This window comes from Mytilus galloprovincialis, chromosome 1 (assembly GCF_965363235.1).
Source record: "Mytilus galloprovincialis chromosome 1, xbMytGall1.hap1.1, whole genome shotgun sequence".
Lineage (NCBI taxonomy): Eukaryota > Metazoa > Mollusca > Bivalvia > Mytilida > Mytilidae > Mytilus > Mytilus galloprovincialis.
This window is the reverse complement of record NC_134838.1, coordinates 42119415-42144464: the sequence shown is the minus strand read 5'-3', so window position 1 is coordinate 42144464 and position 25050 is coordinate 42119415. Positions and strand designations below refer to the sequence as shown.

General features: G+C 31.3%; 2 protein-coding genes across 2 annotated transcripts in view; one reads left to right on the top strand and one right to left on the bottom strand.

Moving 5' to 3' along the window:
- Positions 1-7143, bottom strand: part of LOC143074990 (EEF1A lysine methyltransferase 2-like) — a 12781-nt gene extending 5638 nt beyond the window's left edge. Inside the window, exons 1-4 of the mRNA XM_076250213.1 lie at positions 7012-7143; positions 5683-5748; positions 3213-3330; positions 1888-1995 (exon numbers count right to left, since the gene is read on the bottom strand). Coding sequence (XP_076106328.1) covers positions 1888-1995; positions 3213-3330; positions 5683-5748; positions 7012-7067 — 348 coding nt within the window. The 5' untranslated portion in view covers positions 7068-7143. The remainder of the gene's footprint in view (positions 1-1887; positions 1996-3212; positions 3331-5682; positions 5749-7011) is intronic.
- Positions 7095-25050, top strand: LOC143074998 (ras-related protein rab7). Its single transcript, XM_076250226.1, has 5 exons — positions 7095-7234; positions 10610-10662; positions 20084-20210; positions 20502-20720; positions 24463-25050. Exons 2-5 carry the CDS (start codon positions 10610-10612, stop codon positions 24679-24681), a joined length of 618 nt encoding a protein of 205 aa, XP_076106341.1. The 5' UTR covers positions 7095-7234; the 3' UTR covers positions 24682-25050.

The following is a 25050-nucleotide window of genomic DNA, read 5'->3' as shown; positions in this document are numbered from 1 at the left end:
TGAAACTATCTGAAGATAACTCTACCGAAGCGGAATATAATATGTACGAATAAAGAAAAAAATATTTTTGTAATGGAATCGAAAAATTACGAATAGATATTCTTTTCAAGTGTGATAAACGTCAACCAAATTTATTCATAATCGGGAACGTCCTTATTAAAATCTGAGACAACTATAATAATCGTCGTCTCCCAACGTATATATATACTTAAATAACTATTTGATCAACGATGTTTAAAATTAAAAGACAACGAATTTAATGTTATCTTTCCCTATTTTTGAATGTTATTATAAGTCTGTTCAACTTGCAAGAATACCCCTAAAGCGGACAAATATCCGACAAGTAGTTTATTCTTTAAATTGCTGTCATTGAATATCAAGAAAGAAAATAAATCCCGAAATTGATACTCAATAGTTTTCCTAGAAAATATTCACATTCCTTGGGGATTATTAGTGTACGTCCAGTTGCATATATTTTACATGAATGTTGGAACAATTGTGATGATGACGAATTTCGTCCTTTATTCGAGAACAATTTAATTGATATATAAATCTGTGAGTTTACTATGTTCTTAACTTCGATGAACCAAAGCAAGTTATAAATTGACCTGTATTTAAATCAAATTGTTTCTTTTTTTTCTTCTTCTTCTTTTGGTATACAATAGTCTATCGAATTCGTTGATTACATACTGTTGGCATACGTGGACTAGTCTATTTACAAAACTTTTACCACAATTTACACAAAATGTATGTTTCTTTCTTATGTTCAATGTATACATGTATACATATTTTAAATAGCGCTACTGACTATAGTTCCGTAACTTTCTACCAGGCGTATGTATACACGAATCGTCGACAAGTGCGCACATTTTTTTAGATCAATAATTCTGGTATGTTCCAATCTGTCCTAAACTATTGACAACGAGTATATATTACATTTTCCCAAATTAACCCTTGGAAAAATATGTAAATAGATTTGTATTTCTTCAATTATTTTTTTTTGTATTATTTTTTTTTTATAAATAATATTCTTTACACCAGAAATGTTATTTATAAACAAGCGTATGAGTTCAGTAATGACTAGTATATTATATCACTTTCGGACACGCAAGACAAAAATGTATATTATACATGCACCTGATAGTTCAAAATGGAAAGTTATAAGTAACGGTCGTGTACACTGATCAATACCTACAGAAGTGAAACGATGCATGAACTTGCAAGCCCGCCGGACAGGAAATCGATTGAATACCTGGACGTGTCACCTTACACCCCTTCCAATACCTTTGGGAGTAATACCTTTAGCCATGCTGGTGATCAGATGAGGGAAGATCCGAATTTGTTTAAATAAAGTTTATTACTTGAAAGAATTATGAACGAATTAGATTTTCGAAAACAATTTCCACGGAACACTTATTTATCATTTTATGATTTGAACTTTGACTTTTTAACTAATTACAATATTATCAGTTTAAAAATAACAGACTATATGGTTATTTAAAAATATAAGACCATTTTCCGTATTAAGTTAGTCAGTCAGATAAAACAACCGTACGATTGACAAGATATCGACACGCAATTACGACTACATCGTTTACTGTAGTTTTGTTCCTTTGTGGTTTATTGACATATCGTGATTTTTCATCGGAGAAGGTGACAAGATGGCGGAGAGTAGAGAACTGATACTCAAAATTTAAAATCGATGGTGATCTCTTATTTAGCGGAATAAAACTTTCATATCTATAAATTTGAGCATTTTTATACAGAATGGACATAATATCAATTTTTGATTTTTTTGCGAAGTTTCCCTTTAACTACTTTGACCAATCTTTTAAATTAATCAGGTTGATATCATATTTAAAAAAATAAAAAGTGAAACATCCTTACTTCGTATTTTATATTTTCAACATTATTGCCTACAGCTATAGACTTGGCTAATTCTATTCCACCTTCAGAATAGTCAACTCCTGTCAAATTACTGTAACCTCTCTGGCTCTAAAGTATAAAAAACATATCTTTTAATATTATTAATATAGTTTTTCATTTTATATCTACATGTACTATGATTTCCATGGAATATTTCAAAATTGTAATGATTAGTTTTTTTTTCTGTTCATGTAGATGATACTTATTTCATATCTTAATACTAATATCAGTGGCTGAGCAGGTTTTATGGATAGCTGAAAATCAGCTGATCCTAATGTTTAAATATGTTTTTTTGTTCATACAGATAGGATGTTCCAAAAATACCCTATCACATTTTTAGGGATATCCCAATAGACATGTTAAGCTAACCATTTTGCACTTGGCGCAAATGATTACATGGTCAATCAGTATTAAAAATAAATAATCTTTTAAGGAGGAAGACCTAGGTTAAGGGAAATAACTCTTTAAATCATCAGTACGTTTGTGTCAACCATTTTCAAAAATATATTCTAAGCTTCTAGGTTACATAGATTATTTTCAATCTGTTTCAGGTAAATGCTTAAAATACATTGATGAACTTGACTTTTACAAACGCTTAACTGATTTAAAGAGTTATCTCCCTGAACCAAGGTCTACCACCTTAAGATCCTAACAATAAAGCAAAAATTATAACTTTGAATATCCCAACTCTTCCAGTGCGTTATTGCTTTTGGGTTACAATGATATATTATAACAAGTATGAATATATAAGTTGGTATTTGTGCCCTCTTCATTTAGAAATGTTACTGTTACCATATATACTTCATCATAAATTTGTCATCTTAATAAATTCAGGAAATGCTTAATATGTAACTTTGAAAAAACATAAACCTTCAATATTTATAAGAATGAGTGGTGATGTCATGTTTGGCAGAGCCAATACTATTGTACTAATAAAACCAAAAAATGTATTTAAAAGTGATTAGAGATATGAATTACATTAAAAGAGATATGATTGAGAGGTTCAGCTTGCTTTAAGACCAGGTTTAATTCACCAATTTCTACATAATGAAATGCCTTTACCAATCAGAAATATGGCAGTTAGTTTCCGTTTGATTGATGTGTTTGAGCTTTTGATTTTGCCAATTGATACTTAAGGGACTTTCTGATTTGAATTTTTCCTTTTTTTTAAACTTTTTTCTGACTATAAAGAAAGTTATAAGTACACTACATATATTTACTCATGTTAGTCATCAGTAAAGAAGAATGTAAAACAACGTTCATGGACACAACAATAAGCAAACTACCAATTCTACAAGGAGCATTCCATTGCCACAGCCTAAATCTATTATGGAATCATCTGATTTTATTTCCTCATTATCTTCTATCCAGTCCAGTATTCTTTCCTGACTATCCTCTCCAAACCTAAAATTATTGAACAGGTATTAGAACTTTTTCTTTCTATAAACAGTTTTTCATTTTTGGCATCTTTATTCTTACTTCTTCTCCACCGATCAAAAGCATTTTATGTGAAAACTTAAAATATTGTGGTATGCATCCTTTATTCAAGCAGCAGAAAAAAAAACAAAGGTAACATGAGGACTTTTTCTTGAAAAAGATACGATATAATGAGTTTCTCCTAATTTTGCTCATAACTAGTTTTACCAACAAAATGTGTGCAAAATAGTCATTTCACAATATGTCAATTTTGAAGATGTTTATAATGTCATAGTGAAATCACAACTTCAATTTCTATTCTAAATTAGGTCAGTATCATTTTATTTTTCATTTATCGATTGAACCATGTAATATTAAGGTTTATGACCCCTTCTGTAGCTATTTTTGTATGAAGTTTTCAAACTTCAATTGTATCAAAACTACAGATATATTGAATAATAGAGATAGGTCATTTTGTAAAAATACCAAGGGGAAACTTGATGCAAAGCATTATTATTTACTGTTTCATTGCATTTAATAGAAAAAGAGTACTTTGTGGCAAATAAACCAAGATTTTTATAGAAAATCTACAGCCTTTAATACAGAGATTTTTGTTATAAAATTTGAAACATAGATTACTCACTTGCTTTTTTATGATGTGCTAGTGTTTATTTTTTACAAAAAGTTCTAACCAACCTGTAAATAACAAAATACCTCGTGCTGAGTCACTAAAGTCGAGCACTCCCTAAAGGATGTACTTGATTTGGACAATATTTTTATTTGTTTTTTCCAATAACTACATTAATAAACACCACAAATAACAACCTTACTTCACTTACCTAGGAGGAATAGTTACAACAAAAGGTGGCTGTGACAATGATATGGACAACAGGTTCAAGAAAGCTAAAGGCCAATTCAGCAGTTTAAGAAAAATATGGAGATCATCAGTACTGTCATTTAAAACAAAGGTCAGATTATTTAACAGCTTAGTCATATCAGTCCTACTGTATGGATGTGAAACCTGGAAAACAACTGAACAAGACAAGAAGAAATTAAACACCTTTCAAAATAGATGTCTGAGACAGATATTGAAAATAAGATGACCCAATACAATTTCAAATGAAAACCTCCACATAAGAGCTGGAACAAAGAAGCTAAGTGATGATGTAATAGAACGGCGTTGGAGATGGATTGGCCATGTACTTAGGATGGATGCCAACAGTATATGTTCAGTTGCACTGACATGGAAACCAGAGGGAAAAAGGAAAGTTGGACGTCCCAAAACCACCTGGAGACGGACTGTAGAGACAGAACGAACATCACTTGGATGGAACAGCTGGACTTCAGCAAGAACAGTAGCTAAAGACCGTGTGAGATGGAAACAATGTATCAGGGTCTTAAATGCTGACCGGCATGAAGAGGATAGGTGAGGTGAGGTGACATAAATAAACTTGTTTTAAGGAAATCAATGCTAGCACTGCATGCCATAATCCAATATCTATCAGTCATCAAATTGCCAAATATGAGAGTACAATGATAAAGACTGTGGATTTTCTATAAAATGTCCATAGGTTTAGCATTGAATCAACACAAGGGTTCATAATCCTTAAGGAATTGAACAATATTACAGTTTTGGAAATTTTTGTAACCAACAAGAAACAAATGTTTTTTTTTCACCTAAGGCTATTAGTTAACTTGTTTGCATTGTTTTACATATTATTATTGCTATTGGAGCCAATTATAGCTTTCTATGAAATTTGCTTTGCTCATTGTTGAAGGCTGTACAGAGGCCTATATTTGTTAACTACTACATTATTTGGTCTTTGGTTGAGAGTTGTCTCATTGGCAATTTAACCACATCTTCTTATTATTTTATTAATACTAAATTTTTGTGTTCACTTACATTGATATTTTGCAAATTCAAGTATCTATCATGTCTATATCCAACATTTGATTTATTACTATTCATAATTTGATCATATATAGAAATATGAAGATGTGGTATGAGTGCTGATGAGACAACTCTCCAGTCACAATTTGTAAAAGTTAACCATTATAAGGTCAAAGTCTTAGTACATTCTTCAACACAGAGCCTTGGCTCACGCCGAACAGCAAGCTATAAAGGGCCAAAAAACAACTAGTGTAAAACCATTCAAACATGAAAAAACTAGAAACAAGATACACTTACATGTAAGAACCACATCAACAAACTACTGAACATGTATGCATATTAAAATATATTGAAGATATGTTTATAAATATGCCACAACATAATCCCTTTCCAAGAAAAAGCAAAAATGTTTTACTTTTCTTGACCTAGTTTTTCATTTAATAATTTACCAGATCTCTCCAACATCACCTATATCTTTAAAAGCTTCTAGTTCTTTTTCATATGTGGAATCCCAGCTGAAAAAGAAATATGAGGATGTCAGTTTAGACATATGTATAAGAATTAATAATGTACTGGTAAAAAGAAATAAGCGATCATTATTGAATATTTTTTGGAAGGACATTAAATATAGCTATTTAGGAAGGTCCTCAGGATTATCATACTACATGTATACTGGAGTGGCAGTTTTTTTTTTTAACAGGTAAGAGATACCAAAAAACAAGCGCAAAATGGTGATTAAGAAACCAGATCTCAACAAAATGACAGAAAAAAAATCTAAAAGAAATAAAATTTGTCCTAAATCCCAATTTAATGTTTAGGACAAATCGATTTCAGATTTGGTCATGACTGGCAAATTAACCGTTTCAGAACCTTTGTCTCTAATTTAGTAAACAATTGACATCTTGGACAGATGTTTTGTACAGTACTTTGTTCACATCTATCATCTTTTACCATCATGACCATACTACATGTAATTTCTTGCGGATAAAGTTTCACTATCATGCAGCCTTGTTGTTTCAGTATACTTAAATTTCGTTTTGGCTATACTCACAAATCCATTGTTTCCTCAAATAAATTCAGTTATAAAAACAATTTTCTAATTAATTCTTATGGACTCATAGTTAACATGGTTAAGGAGAACAACACCACCAACTTTAATTTGTTCTTTGATATTTCCATATGCTTTTTGATATTCTCTCAATGCTGTTAAATAGTCATCTGTTGTTTCACATTGTCAAGAAGTGTCTTTATAAATAAAACATGCAACGTTTTCTTCCTTTATTCATATATTCTTGACACCCTGGTCACGGCACCAAAATTATGACATGTTGAGAATATGTGAAGGAAGAAAACCTTACATGTTATAATTTTGTAGTAATCTATAGAATGCCCAAGTATACAAGTGTAAGGTCAGAAAGTCTTTACATTACAATACAACAACTTAGGGACCTTCTGGTGTTGTGTATGTGCCATATTTACAACAAAAGGAGTTAGCAATGTTACCCGGGTAGAACTTCAATGGTACGAGATGATATAGTACTAGTTTACAACGATAGGAGTTAATAATCTTCAATGAAAATAACTGGTTCAGTCTCCTATTGATCAGTTGATTTCCATCATTCATTCATTGTCTGACAACTTTATATATAAAAAAAATATATAGTCTTTACAGTCATCACTATTTGGGCTTGTAATCAATAAAATTACATACTGTCAGAAAACTTTATAAATCATAATGTTTACAGTAAACGCATTTGCTTTTGTGCACACGTGCTTACTGTTCAATAGTGCCTAATGATGATGATTCAAAATCACGTTGCCCTGGACCTGACATGTCAACAACTTTGGGTCGATATTGTAAGAGACCTTCCGAAAAATTATTCCGGAAGTAAATAAATTTTGACGTAATATGGGTCACGCGACTGCGCCATTTTGTAGGAGTTTTGATTATTAACAGATCTTACAACTGAAGTAACCTATTTATTCACAAACAAAAACAAGGTAATTTAATTTAGAAGTTAGATCTGAACTCATATTTCAGTTTGATCGCTATTGCCAGTCATAAAACTGCACAAGAACACCAGAAACGACTGTTCAATGACACCTAGTTTTTATTTTATTAAAATGTTGATCAACAGGACAAATATTGAAATAAACTAATCATTAAATCAACAAACTGTATAACGTCTGATTATACATAAAACTGCTTAGATGTCTATCATTCTTGCAAAAGAAGGAGACTTTACTTTCGTAAATAACACAAATAAAAATACACAAAAAAATACCTAGAAACATGACCTCAATAGATTTGATGTTGATCAGCTGATTCATCTAGAGGCCAGATAATTTATTGTCAAGTCTGTTTTCTTCTTTTTTCAATGAAAGATTGACATGAGAAAAAAAATTATGCCACACAGGGAAAAATGCCCAGTCTCGAAATCGTATGATATGTGTAGCTGAGTAACTTGAATACATTTTTACAGTTTTACTTCAGTCTGAAATTATGCTGCTGCTCTACAATCATGACAATGGCTACTTTAACGTTTGAATCATTCAGAATCATCCATAGACCTCTTTCCAATGTTTGCGCCTTTCTGTAATTTTCATATGTCTCATCATTCTCATTGCTGATGTTATTACTTCACAGTACATTGTACAGTAATCACCAACAGTTCGTTGTCCTTTACTTTAGGCCGATTCACTCATTCATCTAAAACAACTTGAAATTGGTATAAAATTTGAAAACAATAATTTTTTTAATAAGTTCAAAACACTAATGTAGATCAAATTGATCCGACTGCTGATATGCCAACTGTCATGTACATGTTGTATAGTCCAAATATTATGACGTCTGGCAAGGCTATTTTAATTTTTTTTCTTCGACGCCTTCCTACGACGTCATAACGCTGAAGCCATTTTTTACGTCTGGAGTTTGAGAGAAAATTTTGGGGGGAACTTTGAGACCTAATTTTGATGTGAAATTTTCATCGCTGGTTAGAAATTTTTACTTTATTACAAATTTTTGTGCTTATTGATGTAAAATATTTCCAGAAATATCCAAAAGAAATGATAAAATAAGATGCGATTCCATTTCAGGTGGGCAAATATTTATTTTGTTTCAAAGAGATTTCCCACAAGGCCAAAAAAAAAAATAGGTGTGTTTCCGGTCGCCCGACCGACCCTAATTTTTTGGCGCCGACCCTAACTTTTTTTTCCCGGAAAAAAAAAAAAAAAAAAAATCCGGATTTTTTTCGTTTTTTTCCGGAAACGGTTTTTGTTTAGTATAGCCTTTGAATGGCATCTTTTAAACGTTTGATTTCAAATAAAATTTAAATACAGTAAGCATTTGTGTGATACAGATTGAAGTCAAACAACGGCATGGCTTCTGCTATGGCCATCAGTCAAAGTGTGTTTTATAAATTTGTTTTTTTATATCATTCAATGACTATTTGCATTCTACAAAATGCAATATTTGCCTCACATTATTTGAATGTTTCGGTTGTTTCGATGTTTATAATTTGTTCAGAATTTTATAGGAAAATCAAAAATTGGTATTTTGATAACAAGTTTACAATGTTTTGGCATTTACTTCTGACAGTCTTTTCTAATACAAGAGGGAAGCCAAATGTTCAATTTAAGATTAAATTTAATTTTAATATCTGATATTTGCTCAACCATAGCCCCAAAACTCAATTTGTAATTGATTTTCTTTTAAACAGCTAGTATATAATCAAAATTTCAAAGATTTTCACCCATCCCTCTATCATGTTATTAATATTTGGTATTTGTAGAAAAGCTGGCATCAGTTCTGTGAACTAAATTGTCTGAAAGAAACTGATTATAATACAGGTCTTTGCTGAGACAGACTTTGATGGGCTTTCTGTGTAAGACTATAGCCTGACCCGTACAGATGGCATATCAGTTCTGAAAAGTTTGAAAATTTTATAAGCTGGAAGTCCTGGCCAAGTCTTCTGCAACTTTTGAACATGGACTATTCATATCTTGTATACTTTATACAATGAACTGATGAAAATAACCTGAAAGAATAACAAACTGATTATAAAAATACACAAAAAACAACCGAAGCAGGCCAGTAAAAAAAAAAAAAAAAAAAAAAAAAAAAAAAATACCTACCTACCGACCCTAATTTTTTGGGGCATGCAACAGGAAACACACCTATTTTTTTTTTTGGCCCAATTACCAAAGAAACGTGACTTCCGGTGAATATAAAATATTAAAATCGGTTAAATTTGAACGGACCCGAATTTCCGAAAATTGGCCAAATATTGTAAATCACAGGATTGCAATTATTATCTAACTTTTGAACTTATCAGTTTTGTTGTTTTTTATCCCTTCAGAAGGCTAAAACAATAACAAGAACGATTTTATTTGTGTTACTTTGTTTATATGATGAAATCAGCTAATGCGCAGTATCACTGGCCGCGCGGACACCGGGGACATCACTGTATTAGACAATGGGTATTAGTTTTATTACCAGTCATAATCATGTACATGTAAAACCAACTTACTATGGAATTAACATTATTTGAGGGATACCAATTATCATGGATTTCATTGGTAAAGATGGAACACGATATTGAAAGTTTATGAAGTTCATTTTTTCTTCATGCTTGTAGCCAAGTATTGGCAAAAACAGGATTTCAAATATCTGTGAAAATACCGATTTTCCTAAATCCATGAAATTAGATGAATCCACAAGTAATATGAATAGACAATACACCTTATCGCAATTTGTCTGCCATTACTGGACACCACACAGATTCCCGTAAATTTTTGACGGCATAAAACAAAATATCTGACGTCACAATGGAAAAGTGATTGTTGTTAACTATAAAATTGATGTCAAGTATTATTTGTATAACATTTTTTTGCAAGGTAGGCAAATTCAGGTTGTCATGAGCCTCTAGTTTCTAATGTGAGTAGGCTATAAAGACATTGATTTAGATGTACATCGTCATGTACCACACATTTTGTACATCATTACATTGTTGTATTTCTTAAACTAATGATCTGAAAGTAAACATGTCATGTACATGTCAGGACTAGGTCAGGAATGTGGTCAGTGGTTGCTGCTGTCTCTTCATGTTATTGTGTCAAACTTTCAACAGTATTAAGGAATTTGCTATGATAACCAGCTTTTCTGTTAAAATGCTTGAATTATGCCTGAAAGTTGCAATTTGCTTCATTTTACTTGGAATCTACATATACATATATACAAATAAATAAAATAGAGATAGATATAAAAAAAAGATTTGTAGTAATGCAAGTTAAAAAATAAATAATATCTTTTATAGATTATAGTTATTTGAAAACAAAACATGTCAAAATTTTATTAATGGATTATTATTTTTTCAGATGGCATCAAGAAAAAAGGTTTTGCTTAAAGTTATTATATTAGGGGACAGTGGGTAAGTTGAAAAGTCAATTTAAGAAATATGTAAATGAACAGTAATACTGTATTAATTTATGCCATCACAACTTTGATGAGGAGTTTTCTTGACAGCAAAACAGTGATCCTGTATTCTAGTCTATGCCTTGATGGTGTCAACATTTTTGTTCAGTATGAGGTTCATGTTTCTTTTAGGGATCATGATCTATAACTTTGTCAAAATTTGATGGAATTCTACAAAACTTTCAATAGTTTGACAGAAGTTAAGGTTCCAATTGTTAAGGATAAAAAAAAACTGTATCAAGAGCAAATATTATGAAACTTCATGTTCTAGAAGAAACATCTGAACCTTGTCTTGGCAAATCCCCGAAATGTTTTTTCATATCATAAAAAACCTTATATTATTGTAAGATCCTAATGAAGAAGCTGTACACATGTTCCCTATGACATGATCTTTCTATTTTCTATGCCACATTAGATATTTTACCCAAACTTCACAGTCTACTGAACATCAAAAATGATAGCGCCAGTGGGGCATCCGTGTACTATGGACACATTCTTGTTTTCTATTATCAATTCAAACACTCAAAAGCATAAACCCCAACAAAAGTTGAGGGTGTTCTTATGAGCCCAGAAGGGTTAGCAGATTCTGCTCCACATGTGTTGCCTACCCAGCAGTCTGCACCAAAAACTTTTTCAACTACTAGTCCAGGGCTCACACAACTTCAGAATTATAGGGAGAAGTGACTTCTCTTTTTGAAACTGATAGGGAGAAGTGGTGAGATTTGAAAGAGAAGTGCTCATTAGCGCGGTGCGCTACAATGTTTGGATTTTACAATAGTATAAAGGGCCATATGTAAATAATGTTCTTTTTATATTGTTCTATTCATACCTGAGTAAAAAAAAATACAATTAAAGTAACATTTGAAATTAAAAGTTGTTTAAGTTTTACTAAGGTTCTTGTGAGAAACTACCAACTAAATATCTAGCACTAAAAAAAATTAATTTTATTTTAAAAAATGTAAAGAAATTACAATTTAATTAAAAATTATCTTGTGTATGAAATTCAGTGTTTCTCATAAAAAAATATAAAAGTTATTAAGCTGGGCCATAATATATTGATATTAGTATAATAGTCTCAGAGTTAAGCAACTTTAATCAATAGTTTGAAACAATCCATAAAAAAATATAGGGAATTATATACACCAATCAATTAGATGTAACCAAAAGTCTCTTAATGCGTGTGGAATGCGTAATTTTTCCCTTTGGGATCAATATTCTTCGGTCAGCTGTTCCATCCGTGCGTCCGTAGTAATTATTGTAAAAGTACGGATTTTGGTCATAGCTGGTCCGGTTCAGATCCTTAGTTTAGAAATCGGTCAATGGCGGACGAATGCAAGAACTAGTCCGAAGACCTATATTCTGACATTTTTATTATTGGTCCAAACAAAGTTTTGCAAAAATTTACTAGTCCGAATGAAATTTTACTAGTCTGGGGCATCGGACTAGTGCACTGTGGCTAACCGTGCAGACTGCCCAGTTGCTCATGTACATATACATGTCTGTACAAATTCGTTACCACTCTTATTCTGTGTAGTCACATTGGAGGAAAAGAGGATGTGGTTGTGGTTACAACAATTGATACATTTCCGTTGTCATTTATTAATGATGTTTGTTTCGAATCAAAGTACACATAAATGTATATTGGATTATTTTTTAAGTTAGCTGTAAACATATGCTTACTGCTTGATTGAATACCTACATGTATATACAATACTGTAACGTACTTATATTTTGATACATGTATGGGTTAATGTGTTAATAATCATGTAAATACTACATTTTGTACAATGGCATACATGAACATACATACTTGTAATAATCACATTTTCATGATATTAGCAACTTTAATACACTACAATAATATCAGTAAACTTAAAAGGGAAAGCATCCCTGATCAACATGATCAATAAAATGTAATTCTGACCTACAGTTTATTTTCTGGCCTAATTGAATTACAGCTGGTATACAAATTGCAATGGTATAAAAAAGAATGTATATAGGTCCAAAAATATTTATTATCAAAATTTGTTTTTGAATACTAAATGCCCCACAATCATGATCATTACTACATTTGTAGGTGTATTCAAAGCAAAACAGTATTAATCTGTTTAAAATAAGATGTAGGCAACCATAATCTGATTTTTATTGGTATCTGAACTTAATTGAATTGTACCTTTTTTTAACCCTGTCATACATCATTTGAATGCGTCTATTGGTTGATGTTTGCTTAAATCCCTCTGATGTTATTGTTATGATTATGAAATTCCTTTTGCCGGTACTTGCTATTGCATGAATAATTGAATATTACGTTTTATTTCCTCGATGTTCTAAGTAGTTAATAGATATAGGAAGATGTGGTGTGAGTGCCAATGAGACAACTCTCCATCCAAATAACAATTTAAAAAAAAGTAAACCATTATAGGTCAATATACGGCCTTCAACACGGAACCTTGGCTCACACCGAACAACAAGCTATAAAGGGCCCCAAAATTATTAGTGTAAAATCATTCAAAAGGGAAAACCAACGGTCTAATCTATATAAAATAAAAAAAAAAAGCATATTAATTTAAGAGTCAACTGGCAAAAATTATGGAAACTTTGTAATCATAAAATTCATACAGTTTCTGGCTGCTTTTGTGGCTTAAGGTAGTACCAAGCACCTTCACTAAAATTAATTTGGCTCGCTTAATTTTGACGAAATATTTACTTTGACCTTATAACAAAAATATAAAGATTTAAATAAACTTGAACCACACACTCATTTGGAAAATTTTTGTTGACCAAATAGCAGTTTGACTAACACCAATTTTAATCATTGAGAAGCTTAATATTTCCTGAACAACAGAATGTAATTAAAACTTTCTTCTGATTTTTACAGAGTTATCTCCCTGTTGTGTTATGTTCCACCTTAAAAGATACATGAATGAATGACAGTCATTGATAATCATCATTGTGATGTCATATCTATAAAGTGAAAATTAGTGTTGCATCTAAAGCATGAACCTTTCACTATCACAAAAAAAAATGTATGACATAACATTGTGTTACTCATCATACCACATTTTATACATGAAGATGATGTAGATAACATTTACTTATTAAAAGTCCACATAGTTCATTGTGATATCTTTATAATGCAAATTTGATAAATTAAAATTTATGATGAATGTTCAGTTAAATGGAAACTTTTAATTTTATGTCCCACCTACAAAAGAGAGGTATAATGTTTTTTCAACCCGAGTATCAATCTAATCATCTGTCTGTTCATCAGTCCTGTTTTGGTTTAATAAAGATAGCTTGCCTTGAAGTTGTGGTTACATCACATCTAGAATTAATTTACAGGTCAATGAACTTAGAAATGTGATGGTGCACTGCAATCAGAGCATTGTGTCCTATATATGAATACGTGTGTCTATATAAAATGTCATATTTTCAGTTAATAACCAAATTAATGTGTCATTTGCCAGTTTTGTATATGTGTACAGTACCACAATGTTGCTGAATCTCTTTTCATTGAACACCTACATTTGTGATCAATTCTTAAAAAAATATTTTCCCATTTTGTTAAAAATAAAATGACAGATAATTTATAATGAGTAAAGAATATTGTCACCACTCACTTAATAGAAGTGTAGGTGTTACAAGATATCCATCAAACAATAATTACTTAGCTACACCTATATCATTGTACCTGTTTGACATGTGATTTGCTTGGTTTAATTTTATAATATAATGTATTTTTTATACCTTACATGCTTCAAGTACTTTACTGTACAAATGTACATATGTTTATAGTCAAAGCTAACACCATAAAAATTTTTAATTATGTCAAAATATCAATTAAGAGTAACTATTTTTCTGTGGTTGTCATTTCAGAGTCTATAAATATAAAGATGTCCATTTAACCTCTACATCTGGGTTGAATTCAGCTTTTATTTACAGATGGCTGTATTAGTGCTAGTGGATTTTTTAAATCCCGAATTATATTAGCAACTTAACGTCCACACATACAAAACTTAAGATGTCCAGATAAATGTTTATGATCAAAACTTCAGGGTTCTCATAAAAAGGTAAATCACGAGTCCTGAACTCATCAAAATCAGTCTGGACTCAAAGTTTTCAAATTTGTGAGTCCCAAGATGCCTCAATATAATAAGAGTTTGTATCAACTGAGGACTTGTATCATGTTGCAATTGCCTTCAAAAAACCTTAGTGAGAACCCTGAACTTTATTCTGCTTAAACTCTCCCACTAAAAACTATAAGTAGGCAGATGAAAAGTTTATATTAAGATATTGAATGTGGGAACTGCTTTTGTACATCCTTGTATTTCATGTATTAATAAATTGATAATTAACTTTGAACATACATGTGACATAAGTATGTGTGTCATTAAATGTAATTATGTGTCCTGTACTTTATCTTAAAATAAGGTCATTGAATTACTAAATGTTTGAAAGCAATTATTTTGCAGAAAGCAAAATATCATGGTGTAAATTAGATATACATGTAATCATGTATACATAAGTTGGCTTAGTAAATGTGTATAAAGATGTAGAAGAATAAAACATGTTCATAAATGTGTTATCAGGTCTGCACTGTAAATAGATAAAGGTCGTAATACATGTAAATTTGGTATGTGAACTGATAAATGTAACTGCACCTCTGACATTGTTATTTAAAGTGGCTATCACATGTCATCTATATCCACTCCAAGCTTGTGTAGTCGGCCTAGCCAAGATCAGATGTGCATTTCATATTGGGTCTATGTTATAGGCTTGTAAAGACAAGAAGATAAACTTTACATAAGTAATACATCTTTGAACTGAAGAAGAGAATGTAGAGTTTCACAATGAATATCAAATATCATGTATAGGTGTTACCATTTTGAAAAAAAACATGCTGAAAATGGGCAAAATTTCACGTTATGTTGTTTCATTTAAAATTTACCTGTTTTTATCAATTGATAGTTAATAAGTGAACTTAATTTGAACTACATTATTGGTTCACTGTTATAGACAATTTATTCTTCTTTCTTTTACTGGTTGTTGCAACAAAAAATCTTCAGTGGTTACAAAGTTATGATAAAAAGTTGAATACTATGCGCTTGTTATGAAATTTTGTACTTTTGTTTTTAGCTTGCTCAGTGTAGTGATAAAAGAGAAAAATAAATCAAATGTATGCTATTATGTGTTTTGTTTTCTCTTCTAGTATATACATTATCAAAAATTATCTCATTTATCAAAATTGCAGTACCCTAGCTGGAGATATATGCCATCAAAGTTGGATATACAAATAAAGTGAAAAAATGTCTTGTCCGTAGACATGCATTCCTTAGTAAACTGGAAGCATAATAACATTAATTTTGCATTGCTAAGTTCCTGTTCTTTTGTAGATATGAAAACACTACTGACATTTTTTTCTACCATCTATTAATAGAGGAAAAAATTCAAAAATATGTCAGAATGTCTTGTCCGTAGACACATGTCTTGTCCGTAGACATGTCTTTTTATCAATATTGCTTGGTTTTATGGGTCTTAATTAGTCCTATGTGTTGTTTAAACTTAGAAATATCTTATTTTTAATAAATAAATGGTAATTTAAGTGTTCTCAATTTTTGTAAAATTACTTTACAGGAGTGGATTTTAAAAAGTGTCAGATTATCAGTCATAAAAAGCATACCTTATTTTACTTCAATATTGTTTATTCCAGTTGCTGCATACCTTAAAAGATTAACTAAATCAAATAACGAAAAAGTATTTCTGTCTCTCTAACTTTATCTTTTGCATTTCAGTATTAACAGCAGATGAGGAAGTGTCTACGGACAAGACACTTGTACATAACAAGTATTAAATTCAATTATTTGTCTGCTATGGAACTTAAATCTTATTTATAGGTGATGAAAGTTATCTATTCAAATTAAAACTCAGTATTTTCAACATAAATATAGTCACAATTAATTCTAACAGATTTTTTTTTTAACTGAAATTGTCTTGTCCGTAGACATTACCACAATATATTTGTATCCAATTTCCTTGAATTCAGCCTAATTTGATAGGTAAAATGTATGTTAATTTTTTAAGAGAACACATTCAACTATGTCAAAATTGAGTTTTAATAATAGTTTGATTGTTATAAACAGTCAGATATATGGATTTCAGTTAAAAGAATGTGTCTTCATTATGGCTTAATCAATAAATTATTGAGATATGTAAAGAATTATGGGTACATTTTTATATTTTCCAAAATTCAAAAAACACAGCTTAAAATTTAAATAGTAACTTTTAATCTTAACTTTAACAATCATCTTTGAAAGCATTTAATTGAATATCAATAAAATGTCTTGTCCGTAGACATTATCAAAATGTATTTGTTTCCATTTTCCTGGAAGTTAAGCATCATTTGATAGATAAACCTGATAAAATGTATGTTTTTTTTTCTTCAAGAGAACACTTTCAGCTATATCAAAATTAGGTTTTAATAATGCAGTTCATTAAATATGAATACAATGTCTTGTCCGTAGACAAAACATATAAATTAAATTGCTAAGTTTGATTGTTTATTGTAAGAATATGCATCAAGTTATTTTAATGTTCTATACACCAAAAGAAAGGGTTTTTTTGGAAGTTTTGTTATTTATAGATAATTTTAGATACAGTTTTATCAGATAAGATTAATGATCAAAGAAAGCTACTGTTGTTTGAAATAACTGTGAGTTAAACATGTTCTTGTCATTTTTTTTTTTCAATTAAAATGTTTGATATTCAATAATTCTAAACATATTTTGTTGTCTTTGTCATTGACCAAAAATCTGACACTGGTGACCATGTCTTGAAGCCAACCATTAAAGAAAATTATTCAGTTTTTAAACACCATTTATTTAATAAAAATATTAAATATTTCTTCCAAAAACTGCATGTAATTATATAAACGCTTCCAGTATTAGCCTAACGATGGCAATTTTTCATAATTAGGGCCCCGCCGACGGCGGGTCCCCTATAGTGATCAGTCTGTCCGTCCGTCTGTCCGTCCGTAACACTTTCGTGTCCGCTCCATATCTAGAGAACCGTTATGATTTCATACTTAATACTTAACATGATTATTAACCAACACCAGAGGGTGTGTCATGTTGTATGTACAACTTCCTAGGTCAAAGGTCAAGGTCAAAAACTTTGGTTTCAGTTGACAACCCCGTGTCCTGTGGTGAAGATCGTGTCCGCTCCATATCTAGATAACCATTATGATTTCAAAGTTTATACTTGACATCCATTTTAACAACCACCAGAGGGTGTGTCATGATGTATGTACAACTTCCTAGGTCAAAGGTCAAGGTCAAAAACTTTGGTTTCGAGTTGACAATCCTGTGTCCTGTGGTGAAGATCGTGTCCGCTCCATATCTAGATAATTGTTATGATTTCAAAGTATATACGTGTCATACATTTTAACCACCACCAGAGGGCGTGTCATGATGTATGTACAACTTCCTAGGTCAAAGGTCAACGTCAAAAAAACTTTGGTTTCAGTTGACAACCCTGTGTCCTGTGGTGAAGATTGTGTCCGCTCTATATCTTGAGAACCGTTATGATTTCAAATATTATACTTGACATCCATTTTAACCAACACCAGAGGGTGTGTCATGATGTATGTACCACTTCCTAGGTCAAAGGTCTGTCTGTCTGTTGGTCTGTCCATCGCTAACAAATTTGATCCACATTATATTTTGAGAGGACAGCTGTTATTATTTCATACTTTATACCTGACAAACATTTTCAACTTAACATATATATTAACCAACACAAGAGAATGTGTCATAATGTATGCATCCTAGGTCTAAGATCAGTCTGTCGGTCTGTCCATCCGTTCGTTGTTCTTAACAAACTGTGTACGCTCTACCTCTCGAGAACCATTAATATTTCATACTTTATACTTGGTGGGTCATAATATATTGAAGGCATAATTCTAAAAATATGTGACAAATATCAATTGGGCAGCACCTTTAAACATATTGTTCAAACATCAATCCATATATCCAGAAGTCACCTTAGAGTAGTAAACAATGAGTTCACATCATGCAGTCATATCACTATTATACTATGAAAGTAAGATGAGAATATTTATCAGTTTTAACTTAAAATCTTAGATCAAAATCACACATGAGACTATGTAATAACTTCAAATAATGCTTCATATCAGATTATCCATACAACTTATTTACCCCACGTTATTGACAGCGGGGCCCACAGAGATGGCTCCCATCTCAATGATATCTAGTTTCAACCATTTTTGAACCAAAATATCAAAAGAGTTTTTCCCTGAGGTGATACTCATTTTTGACTTCATGTGAAACACAAAATGCACATCTGATCTTGGCTAGGCCGATAGAGATCTGTGGTTAATGTATCTTGTTTTAAATTTTTTTTTTAAACCTCTCCCCCTAAATAACAATCAGTGGAAAGGGATTTATATATGTTGCAAAACTTGTTTCCCAATCCACTATAAATAGATAAGTTTAAACTAAATAACAATCTGGTCTGTTAAATTTGAATTCAAAGAAGAACAGTTGAGACAATAATTATAGGAATACAAATTGATTTTGGTGTTTCCTTGATCAATAAACGTAGTCAGTCTGATAGTTGTAACTTGTGGCTTTTCTAGTTTCAGGTCTGATTATACTTGGTATAGTAGGGTCAACACATTATATATGTTGTTGCTGAAATAGTAGGGATAAGGTTGATATTATAAGCCATAAAGGCATATACAATTTAACTTAAAGCTTCTGTATGTGATGTCTCAAAGTTACAGTCAAGTTTTTTTGTAAAACTGGTTGAGAATAGATCAGATCATGTAAAATTTTCAAATCTTAACAACCATGACTAGTCTACGGTAACTGCTTCAGTGATTTTGTGGTTGAATCAACACTTAAAATTGATATTTGCTTCTTCTCCTTCCCTTATCACACTGCATTGAGGGCATTTAAGGAGTAACAGGAAAGATTGTTAAGTTGAGAGTTAGAATGATTGGTCATGGGAAGGTTGACATGATTTCCTGCAGACTGTACATGTTTACTGGTGAACTAGCATGTCAAAAATACTGCTCAGCATGTCTCTCTAGTATAAAGCAGGGTTAAAATTCATAAATACATTATTAAGTTCATGCCTAGATATTCATTTAATTTGCCACATGAAGTTTAACAAATATCCATCAAACATTTAGATCAAACATATAATTTGCATCAGTACAAAGACCCCTGAAATGCTTTAGTACACTAGCTGCTTACTATGTAATGTCCATTGGTTCGGTCATAGATGTATATCCTGCTTTAAGGAAAAAACACAGCATCTGTGTAATGTGTGTAATACTTTATTATTTTATCTTTCAGTGTTGGAAAAACATCGTTGATGAACCAGTATGTAAATAAAAAGTTCAGTAACCAGTACAAAGCCACAATCGGGGCAGATTTTCTTACAAAAGAAGTTATGGTAGATGACAGATTAGTTACAATGCAGGTTTGTATAGTAGCCCTAACAGTAAACTTTTGACATTGCAATTCAGACTTACTATGCTTGAAGTACTAGTACTTTTATCTGTCTATAAAGGCTACATGTAGGAAACATGACCCATAATTTGTAATGCATGGGATGGTTTTCTGGATAGATCAGAAAGTAAAAGTTACACCAACCAAAGTAAAGGTTAAACCAACCTCAATAAACTTGGAAAAGTTTGGTTTCAATGACAATGATAGACTTTTTACGGTTTAACATGTTAAATACGATTATTTCCAATTGTTTGTATTCCAGATATGGGACACAGCTGGGCAAGAAAGATTTCAGAGTTTGGGTGTAGCTTTTTACAGAGGAGCTGATTGCTGTGTATTAGTGTTTGATGTTACTGTGCCAAATACATTTAAACAGTTGGACAGTTGGCGTGATGAATTTTTGATACAAGCTAGTCCGAGAGACCCAGAAAATTTCCCATTTGTGGTTATAGGAAATAAAATTGATTTAGAAAATAGAGCGGTAAGTATAATGAATAGGGAATATAGGTGAGAATTAAAAAGTTGAATGGAAGATATGTTTATGTCTTTTTAATTGTAGCCATGTTGTTATATGTTCAAAATAAATTCTTAAATGCATAACGTCTAGTGAGGTTGCAATATTTCAATGGTGACAATAAGACATTTGACCAGCTATCTGAACAACTGTCAACTTAAAATTCAATTTTGCTCTCTAAATGCCATCATCTCATCATGCTAATCAAACAACTATTTGCATAAAATTGTCAAGACATTTTCTAAATACATCTTACATGAATTGATTGAAAATAACTGTCTTGACTGTTAGTTTATCATGTTTACTGAATTTGGAAATGCTCTGTTACCATTGATGGTATCTTTTTGAAGATGTAACTAAAATAATTAATAGGATACACAACAATCAAAACAGTAATTGTTTTTATACGACCGCAAAAATTTTATTATTTTTTGGTCGTATATTGCTATCACGTTGGCGTCGTCGTCGTCGTCGTCGTCGTCATCGTCGTCCGAATACTTTTAGTTTTCGCACTCTAACTTTAGTACAAGTGAATAGAAATCTATGAAATTTTAACACAAGGTTTATGACCACAAAAGGAAGGTTGGGATTGATTTTGGGAGTTTTGATCCCAACATTTAAGGAATTAGGGGCCAAAAAGGGCCCAAATAAGCATTTTCTTGGTTTTCGCACAATAACTTAAGTTTAAGTAAATAGAAATCTTTGAAATTTTGACACAAGGTTTATGACTACAAAAGGAAGGTTGGGATTGATTTTGGGAGTTTTGGTTCTAACAGTTTAGGAATTAGGGGCCAAAAAAGGGCCCAAATAAGCATTATTCTTGGTTTTCGCACAATAACTTTAGTTTAAGTAAATAGAAATCAATGAAATTTAAACACAAGGTTTATGACCACAAAAGGAAGGTTGGTACTGATTTTGGGAGTTGAGGTCTGAGCAGTTTAGGAATTAGGGGCCAAAAAGGGGCCCAAGTAAGCATTATTCTTGGTTTTCGCACCATAACTTTAGTTTAAGTAAATAGAAATCTATGAAATTTAAACACAAGGTTTATGACCACTAAAGGAAGGTTTGGTTTGATTTTGGGAGTTTTGGTCCCAACAGTTTAGGAACAAGGGACCCAAAGGGTCCAAAATTGAACTTAGTTTGATTTCATCAAAAATTGAATAATTGGGGTTCTTTGATATGCCGAATCTAACTGTGTATGTAGATTGTTAATTTTTGGTCCCATTTTCAAATTGGTCTACATTAAGGTCCAAAGGGTCCAAAATTAAAATTAGTTTGATTTTGACAAAAATTGAATCCTTGGGGTTCTTTGATATGCTGAATCTAAAAATGTACTTAGATTTTTGATTATTGGCCCAGTTTTCAAGTTGGTCCAAATCGGGTCCAAATTAAACTTTGATTTCATCAAAAATTGAATAATTGGGGTTCTTTGATATGCCAAATCTTACTGTGTATGTAGATTCTTAATTTTTAGTCCCGTTTTCAAATTGGTCTACATTAAAGTCCAAAGGGTCCAAAATTAAACTAAGTTTGATTTTAACAAAAATTGAATTCTTGAGCTTTTTTGATATGCTGAATCTAAACATGTACTTAGATTTTTGATTATGGGCCCAGTTTTCAAGTTGGTTCAAATCAGGATCCAAAATTATTATATTAAGTATTGTGCAATAGCAAGAAATTTTCAATTGCACAGTATTCAGCAATAGCAAGAAATCTTCAATTGCACAGTATTGTGCAATAGCAAGAAATTTTCAATTGCACAGTATTGCACAATAGCAAGAAATCTTCAATTGCACAGTATTGTGCAATAGCAAATATTTTCAATTGCACAGTATTGCGCAATAGCAAGAAATATCTAATTGCACAATATTTAGACAATATACGTATAGTGTCTTGAAATATGAAATTTATTTGTATGAGGCTTAGAAACGGGAAAATGCGAGGTTCTACCGAGCATTTTCCCGTTTCGTGCCGAATACAAATAAATTTCATATTTCAAGACACTATACGTATATTGTTTTTATACTGAAATCGATAAAAAAAAATAAAAAAATAATAAAAATATGAAACAAATATTATTAAAAAAAAGTGTTAGGAATTTCCCCCTTGGGGTACCATTTTGGGGTATTTCCCTATGAGCGAAGTCTAGGCGGTAAGCATTGACAATTTAAGGAATTAGAAAGGGAAAATGAATTTAATTAATAACATTTGATAAACATGGTATATAAATTACCAATTTGAAGACATAACAGGTTTAAATTCATAAAAGTTTGACCATTGTTACTACACGTTGTCATGGTTGTGACGTGACGTTGTAAGTAGGCAGGGCTTATAGGTGAGTTGAGGTCATTGACGTATAAAGCTAACGTTTATACGTATAGCTTTATCTGTATAGTAAAATAGCTGATTGCAGTATAATGTGCAATAGCAAGAAATTTTCAATTGATTGGAGTTCTCTTTCTTTGTCCAGAATAGTAGTTGAATCAACTTAAATCATTGTTTTATACAATATACAATGTATATTCACTTTTACTACCAACTGATAAATTAAAACAATCTTTACCATTCAGTGATAACAAGCACCTTTTGTTACATTTTAATATTTATGATGTATTTAAATGAGGAGTTATTGTTGCAAACTCCATTAGAAATTTGAATTGAGATCAGTTTTGGAAAAAGGGAAAGGGGGATGTGAAAAAAAATGGGGGGGGGGGGGGGGGGAGGGGTTAAAATTTTCTCATTTCAGATTTCATAAATAAAAAGAAAATTTCTTCAAACATTTTTTTGAGAGGATTAATATTCAACAGCATAGTGAATTGCTCCAAGGAAAAAAAAGTATTTTAAGTTCATTAGACCACATTCATTCTGTGTCAGAAACCTATGCTGTGTCAACTATTTAATCACAATCCAAATTTAGAGCTGAATCCAGCTTGAATGTTGTGTCCATACTTGCCCCAACCGTTCAGGGTACAACCTCTGCGGTTGTATAAAGCTGCACCCTGCGGAGCATCTGGTTATTACTTTGGAAAATGATATGGATCAGTCTTGTTAATGTTTTTTTTTCTGCAGGAAGCAAAGTAGAATTTAGTTAAACCATATATCGCTTAAAAATAGATTTTATGTGTGATATTACTATAGCTTGAATTTAATTGACCATTTAAATGTCACTATAAGTACTATAACAGAGTAGTTTATTTACATTGTTAAATATAAAATATGTGTTACCTAAAAACATTGTTTGTTTATGCAAAGTATTTTATAAAGAGGGAATTTTGTCTGTTAATAGTTTTCTACAATTACTCTTCTTTTGAACAAATATGTAATTCATGTATAGCTGTATAAGAAAATAACTTTTAGTCATTCAGACTTTCTGAAATCACTTTAGCAAAATGAGGACTATTCATTTATTTGTCCATATATTTTCTCAAATTGCCATTGATACCATTCAACAATTATGATAAAAGTAAAGAGATGTCACATGTTGCCAATGAGACAACTATCCACCTGCATAACAATTGGGTTGGTGGAAGGAACTATAGGTCACTGTACAGCTTTCAACAATGAGCAAATCCCATTCAGCATAGTCAGCAATAAAAGGCTTCAACATGAAAAAAATTGTAATAATTCCATTGAGAAATCCAATGCCTGATATTTAAAAAATCAACATAATAGTAATGAAAATATTCTAATTCTGGCATTTTCTATTTAGGTTACAGCAAAAAGAGCACAGGGTTGGTGTCAGAGTAAAGGAGATATACCATACTTTGAAACCAGTGCAAAAGAAGCCATCAACGTAGAACAAGCTTTCCAGACTGTAGCCAAGAATGCATTAGCGCAAGAAACAGAAGTAGAACTTTATAACGAATTTCCCGATCAAATAAAAATAACAAATGACAGTGGTAAACCCAAAGAGGGTTGTGGATGTTAATATCTAATAGGATAATTTTTATTTCTAAAAAATTACTCATTGAATTATGTGTACAGCTTGAAGAACACACAACAAGCATAGAATGTGATATATAAAACTTTATTTCAACAGGGTCAAACGCACCCAGGTTATTGGAAGATAACTAAAACATTTTTCTGTGACAGCAATTGTTAAAATATTTGATTCATGTGATATTTAACATTTTATATGTAGTATGACCAAATCGTCTATTCCTACAGTTTAATTTGGTAACAGGTCTGTGGGAAAAAATATTTCTGCTTTAAAATGTCAAATTTTGTGAGGTAATGCAATCATTTGAGTTTTCATTTTGATGATTAAAGCTTCATAAGTATAGAAACATAATTTTAA

Excerpts from the sequence above, each read along its gene's own strand:
- LOC143074998 (XM_076250226.1), top strand. The coding sequence starts at position 10,610 with ATGGCATCAAGAAAAAAGGTTTTGCTTAAAGTTATTATATTAGGGGAC. Across the intron at positions 20,211-20,501 it reads ACAGATTAGTTACAATGCAG|ATATGGGACACAGCTGGGCA; the intron begins GTTTGTATAGTA and ends TTTGTATTCCAG. Across the intron at positions 20,721-24,462 it reads TTGATTTAGAAAATAGAGCG|GTTACAGCAAAAAGAGCACA; the intron begins GTAAGTATAATG and ends TTTTCTATTTAG.